We start from the raw sequence: 6,000 nt of genomic DNA on the forward strand, positions 1-6,000 counted from the left end.
ACCACAATGCAGCATCTTGTGCACTGAAAGAGTATAGGCAGTCCATGTCCTGTAGTCTTGAAATGCATGATTTTCACTTACTGTAGTACAGCTGAATTATATTAGTCCTGTATAACAGGATTCAAATCTCAGTCACAAAAACAAATACATTAACTGTATAATACTATATAAAACATTGATTATATATCACTCAGTATATTAATTATTATTACATAAAACGCAGACTTTACTGCTAACTCTTCAGTCTACAACTGACTATGTGATAGCAGAACATCATGATCAGTGTCTAATTACTTTCGGTCCAGAGTTTCTGTTATTCAGTTCATGCAGAGACAGCAAAGTGTGCAGTTGGGCTGTCTCCTTTTCTTCCAGTGATAATATACTCATGTGACATTTTTAAGAAAATTGATAACTGAAAGAAGGAATTAGCCAATGAAGATAAAACTGCTGCAAAGAAACAGAAAGTGATAACTCTGGGTAATGTTGTAAATTAAGTTACAGGAGAAAATATCTGAATGTGAGAACATGGACACTGCCACTATTCAGGAGACTACAGACACACTGGCAAGGGTAACTTAGTGAAAGTGAACCCAACATGAGTGAAGAAAGAAGTTCTGATGAAAACGATGGAGATGTCCTAGAAGGGGGACTAGCAAAAAATTCACATCACAGGAATACTAAGGTTATTTCATACATTGAAAGTTCAAAGGATAAAATGCTGGAAGCTGATCCGAGCTTAGAAAGGAATATTCTAAGTTCACCAAAGCATAAAAAAGATACCTGCTCTGTGTCATAAAGTTTTCAATATACCTAGTAGAAAAAGAATCAATGGAAAGATAAGGGAGGTAGATTTGTCAATGGAATGGATGGTCTTGTGAGATAGTGAGTGTATGTTAACAGAGATATCAAACAAAAGTTAGATGCCTACTTTAAAAGAATATAAAATGATTCTTGCTTTGGACATAAAGAAATCCTTAATAACCATCAAGATTCTTTCCTCTTTTAAAACCCTATTCTGATGAATTTATGTTAGAGGCACTTGACATCTATTTCAGTAAAAGGTCATATTTAAGGTTATTAACATTTTTGTTTTACACAGTGTTGTCATATTTGAGTAGCCTTCTTCACTGTCCATAAAACTAATGAACAGTTTTGGTCTTTTTTTTTTCATCAGGTAAAAAAAATCAGGAATATAAAAGTTTTAGAGATTCATTTATACATAAAATCTTATGGCCACTTTTTGGCCCTAAATACAGCTTTCAGTGCTAATAACATTATAAAACCCAATGCACACTAGGCACTATTTTAATCATTTAGTGTGTTCAAAAGATTTCTAACCATCAAAGATCTATTTATTGCCAACATAAATATTACACTAGAGACTTGGGCATTCTTCTCCAAAACTGAATTTCTCCAGAATGCAACTTATTGATACACAAGAAAACCATGAAATCCAAAATTACCTTTTGCTTTTGACTTTCAAGAACATGAATCTGGGCCTCAGTCATATGTTCTTGGTAAAGTTTCTGTAGCTTACACAACTCCTGAGAAACAGTCTGCCAGAGTTCTATAGCCTGAGCTTTTTCCTATAAAAGAAAAACATTAGTGAACTCATTATTAGTAGGCTACCGCACAGGATAAATAAATCACATTCTTTTACACAATGAGTTCATATACATAAAGTCACAAAATAAAAATAGAATTTATACAAGATGGTATGGTTGCAATATTTTTGATGATATAAAGTTGTATTAATAATTAGAGAGTAAAACTAAACATGAAAATTCTTTAGTTTGAAATTTTCTTTTTATTCAGATTTAATAGCAAAATGAAAACCCTTCAACCAGAGAGAGAGGTTTAAACCACTTTCTTTGTTTCACAAAAAAGTGTAAGCCATAAAAATTCTACAAGTATAAGCCAAGAAAACTATCCTTGGTAAAGTACAAGTGGTTTTTTTCTGAATGTAAAAGTTATGTTTATCTTAAAAAATTAGGAAAATACAGAAAAATGAAGAAGAAAAAATTACCTGATTTTTTAAAACCACATGATAATAAATACTGCTAACATCTGGACACAATCAACTTAACAAATGTTGGATGTATTCTTGTTTATAAATGGGATTTGAGGGGAGAATTTTGTATTTTTTCTTAAAGAAAAAAAAACTGGGACTGATACAGTATGTTGATTGTATTGTACTATTTTCATTTGGCATTTTATAATAAGAATTTTATCAGGCCATTATTCTTTCAACAAGTATTTCTCAAAAGTGATACAGGGACCCTTTAGACAAAATTATGTTCATAACAAAAGGAAGGCATTATTCCTCTTTACTCTCATCTGCACATGAGTTTACAGTGGAGTTTACCAAAGTTTATATGATGTAACCTGTGACATGGTCATTGCTCTAATGGCTACTGAAATGCATTCCTAGGTTCCTATTTGTTCTAAAATGTCCTAGCTTTGTATTCTTGCCTCCTTTGTCAAAGATAAGGTGCCTGTAGGTGCATGGATTTATCTCTAGGCTTTCTATCTTATTCCATTGGTCTATATTTCTGTTTTGTGTCAGTACCATACTGTCTCTGATGACTATAGTTTTGTATTATAGTATGAAATCAGGAAGAATGATTCTCCAGCTTCATTCTTTTTTCTGAAGATGGCTTTGGCTATTCAGAGTCTCTTGTGTTTCCACTGAATTGTGAAATTTTTAATTCTAGTTCTGTGAAAAATGCCATTTGGTAAATTGATAAGGATTGCACTGAATCTGTAGACTGCTTTTGATAGTATATTGATTTTTTGATACCATTGATTCTTCCAACCCCAGGAACATGAAATTACTCTCTATCTGTTTATGTCATCTTTCTTTCATAAAAGGAGACAAGAACATACAATGGAGAAAGACAGTCTCTTCAGTAAGTGATGCTGCAATTCTGAACAGCTACATTTAAAAGAATGAAATTAGAACACTTTCTGACACCATACATGAAGATAAACTCAAAATGGATTAAAGACCTAAATGTAATGGCTCAGATGGTTAAAAGCGTCTGCCTACAATGTGGGAGACCTGGGTTCAATCCCTGGGTCAAGAAAATCTTCAGGAGACAGAAACGGCAACCTACTCCAGTATTCTTGCCTGGAAAATCCTATGGATGGAGGAGCCTGGTAGGCTACAGTCCATGGGGTCGCAAAGAGTCAGACATGACTGAGCGACTTCACTCACTCACTGTAAGACCAGAAACTATAAAACTCTTAGAGGAAAACAGAGGCAAAACACTCTATGACATAAGTCACAGCAAGATTCTCTATGACCCACCTCCTCCAGTAATGGAAATAAAAACAAACAAGTGGGATCTAATTAAACTTAAAAGCTTTTGCACAACAAAGGAAACTATAAACAAGGTGAAAAGACAACCCACAGAATGGGAGAATAGCAAATGAAACAACTGACAGATGATTAATTTCCAAAATATACAAGCAGCTCATGCAACTCAATAACAGAAAAACATATGTCCCAATTAAAAAGTGGAAAGTGACAGAAGACCTAAACAGACATTTATTCAAAGAAGACATACATAATAAACATAATGAAAAGTAGCTCAATATTGTACTTTATCAGAGAAATCCAAATCAAAACTACAATGAGATATACCTCACACTGATCAGAATGGCCATCATGAAAAAAAATCAACAAATAATAAATGCTCGAAAGAGGTGTGTAGAAAGGGAACCCCTTTTGCATGGTTGGTAGGAATGTAAATTGATACAGACATTATGGAGAAGAGTATGGAGATTCCTTAAGAAAACAAGGAATAAAACTATCAAATGATCCAACCAGTTCCACTACTGCGAATATACCCTGGGAAATCCATAACTGAAAAGAACACAGGTAACCTAGTGTGCAATACAGCACTATTTGCAATAGCTGGGACATGGAGGCAACCTAGAGGTCCATCAACAGATGAATGGATAAAGAAGCTTCTACATATATACAATGGAATACTACTCAGTCACAAAAAGAAAGTCATTTCAGTCAATTCTAATGAAGTAGATGAACAAAGAATCTATTATATACAATGAAATAAGTCAGGCAGGAAGCAAAAGGCAAAGGAGAAAAAGAGATACACCCATTTGAATGCAGAGTTCCAAAGAATAGCAAGGAGAGATAAGAAAGCCTTCCTAAGTGAACAATGCAAAGAAACAGAGGAAAACAACCAAAAGGGAAAGACTAGAGATCTCTTCAAGAAAATCAGAGATACCAAGGGAACATTTCGAGCAAACATGCGCACAATAAAGGACAGAAATGGTACGGACCTAACAGAAGCAGAAGATATTAAGAAGTGGTGGCAAGAATTCACAGAAAACATTACAAAAAAATATCTAAATGACCCAGATAACCACAATGGTGTGACCACTCACCTAGAGCCAGACATCGTAGTCAAGTGGCCTTAGGAAGCGTCACTACAAACAAAGCTAGTAGAGGTGATGAAATTACAGCTGAGCTATTGTAAACCCTAGAAGATGATGCTATGAAAGTGAGGCACTCAATAGGCCAGCAAATTGGGAAAACTCAGCAGTGGCCACAGGACTGGAAAAGGTCAGTCTCATTCCAATCTCAAAGAAAGGCAATGCCAAAGAAAGTTTAAACTACTGCACAACTGCACTTATTTCACATGCTAGCAAGGTAATGCTGAAAATCCTTCAAAGTAATTTCAATAGTATGTGAATTGAGGACTTCCAGATATAACAGTTGGATTTAGAAAAGGCAGAGGAGCCAAAGATAAAATTGCCAACATCCGCTGTATCACAGAAAATCAAGAGAATTCCAAAAAAAATCTACTTCTGCTTTACTGACCACACTAAACCCTTTGATTGTGTGGATCACAACCAACTGTGGAAAATGCTTAAAGATTACGATACCAGACCACCTTACCTGTCTCCTGAGAAACCTCTATGCAGGTCAAGAAGCAACAGTTAGAACCAGACATGGAAGAACGGATTGGTTCCAAACTGGGAAAGGAGTATGTCAAGGGTGTATAGTGTCACCCTGCTTATTTAACTTATATGCAGAGTATATCATACAAAATGCCAGGCTGGATGAAGCACAAGCTGGAATCAAGATTGCAAGGAGAAATATCAACAACCTCAGATACACAGATGATACCACTCCAATGGCAGAGAGAGAAGAGAAACTATAAGAGTCTCTTGATGAGGGTGAAAGAGGAGAGTAAAAAAGCTGGCTTAAAACTCAACATTCAAAAAACTAAGACCATGGCATCTGGTCCGATAACTTCAAGGCAAATGGGGGGGAAAGTGGAAACAGTGACAGATTTTCTTTTCTTGGGCTCCAAAATCATGGAGAACGGGTGAATGCAGCCGTGAAATTAAAAGATGTTTGCTCCTTGAAAGGAAAGCTAAGACAAACCTAGATAGCGTGTCAAAAGCAGAGACATTAGGTTGCCGATAAAGATTCAAAGCTGTGGTTTTCCAGTACACATGTACGGATGTGAGAGTTGGATCAAAAAGGCTGAGTGCTGAAGAACCGATGCTTTCCATCTGGTGTTGGAAAAGACTCTTGAGAGTCCCCAGACTGCAAGGAGATCAAATCACTCAATCTTAAAGGAAATCAGTCCTGAATATTCATCAAGGACTGATGCTGAAGCTGAAACTCCAATACTTTGGCCACCTGATGTAAAGAACTGACTCACTGGAAAAGACTATGATGCTGAAAAAGATTGAAGGTGGGGAGGAAAAGGGGTGACAGAGGATGCGATGGTTGGATAGCATCACAACTCAAAGGACATGAGTTTGAGCAAACCGGGAGCTGGTGATGGACAGGGAGGCCTGGTGTGCTACAGTGCATGAGGTCGCAGTCGGGCACAACTGAGCAACTGAACTAAACTGAGCTGAACTGGGAGATGGTGAAGGACAGGGAAGCCTGGAGTGCTGCAGTCCATGGGGTCACAAAGAATTGACATGACTGAGAGACTGAACAATAAAACACAG

At 36.4% G+C, this 6,000-nt stretch overlaps 1 protein-coding gene across 1 annotated transcript in view; it reads right to left on the bottom strand.

Moving 5' to 3' along the window:
• The window catches only part of SCLT1 (sodium channel and clathrin linker 1), a 252,003-nt gene that overhangs the window by 157,165 nt on the left and 88,838 nt on the right, over window positions 1–6,000 (bottom strand). Inside the window, 1 exon segment of the mRNA XM_005691258.3 lies at window positions 1,464–1,586. Coding sequence (XP_005691315.1) covers window positions 1,464–1,586 — 123 coding nt within the window.

This window comes from Capra hircus, chromosome 17, assembly GCF_001704415.2.
Source record: "Capra hircus breed San Clemente chromosome 17, ASM170441v1, whole genome shotgun sequence".
In the NCBI taxonomy this organism is placed as follows: Eukaryota; Metazoa; Chordata; class Mammalia; order Artiodactyla; family Bovidae; genus Capra; species Capra hircus.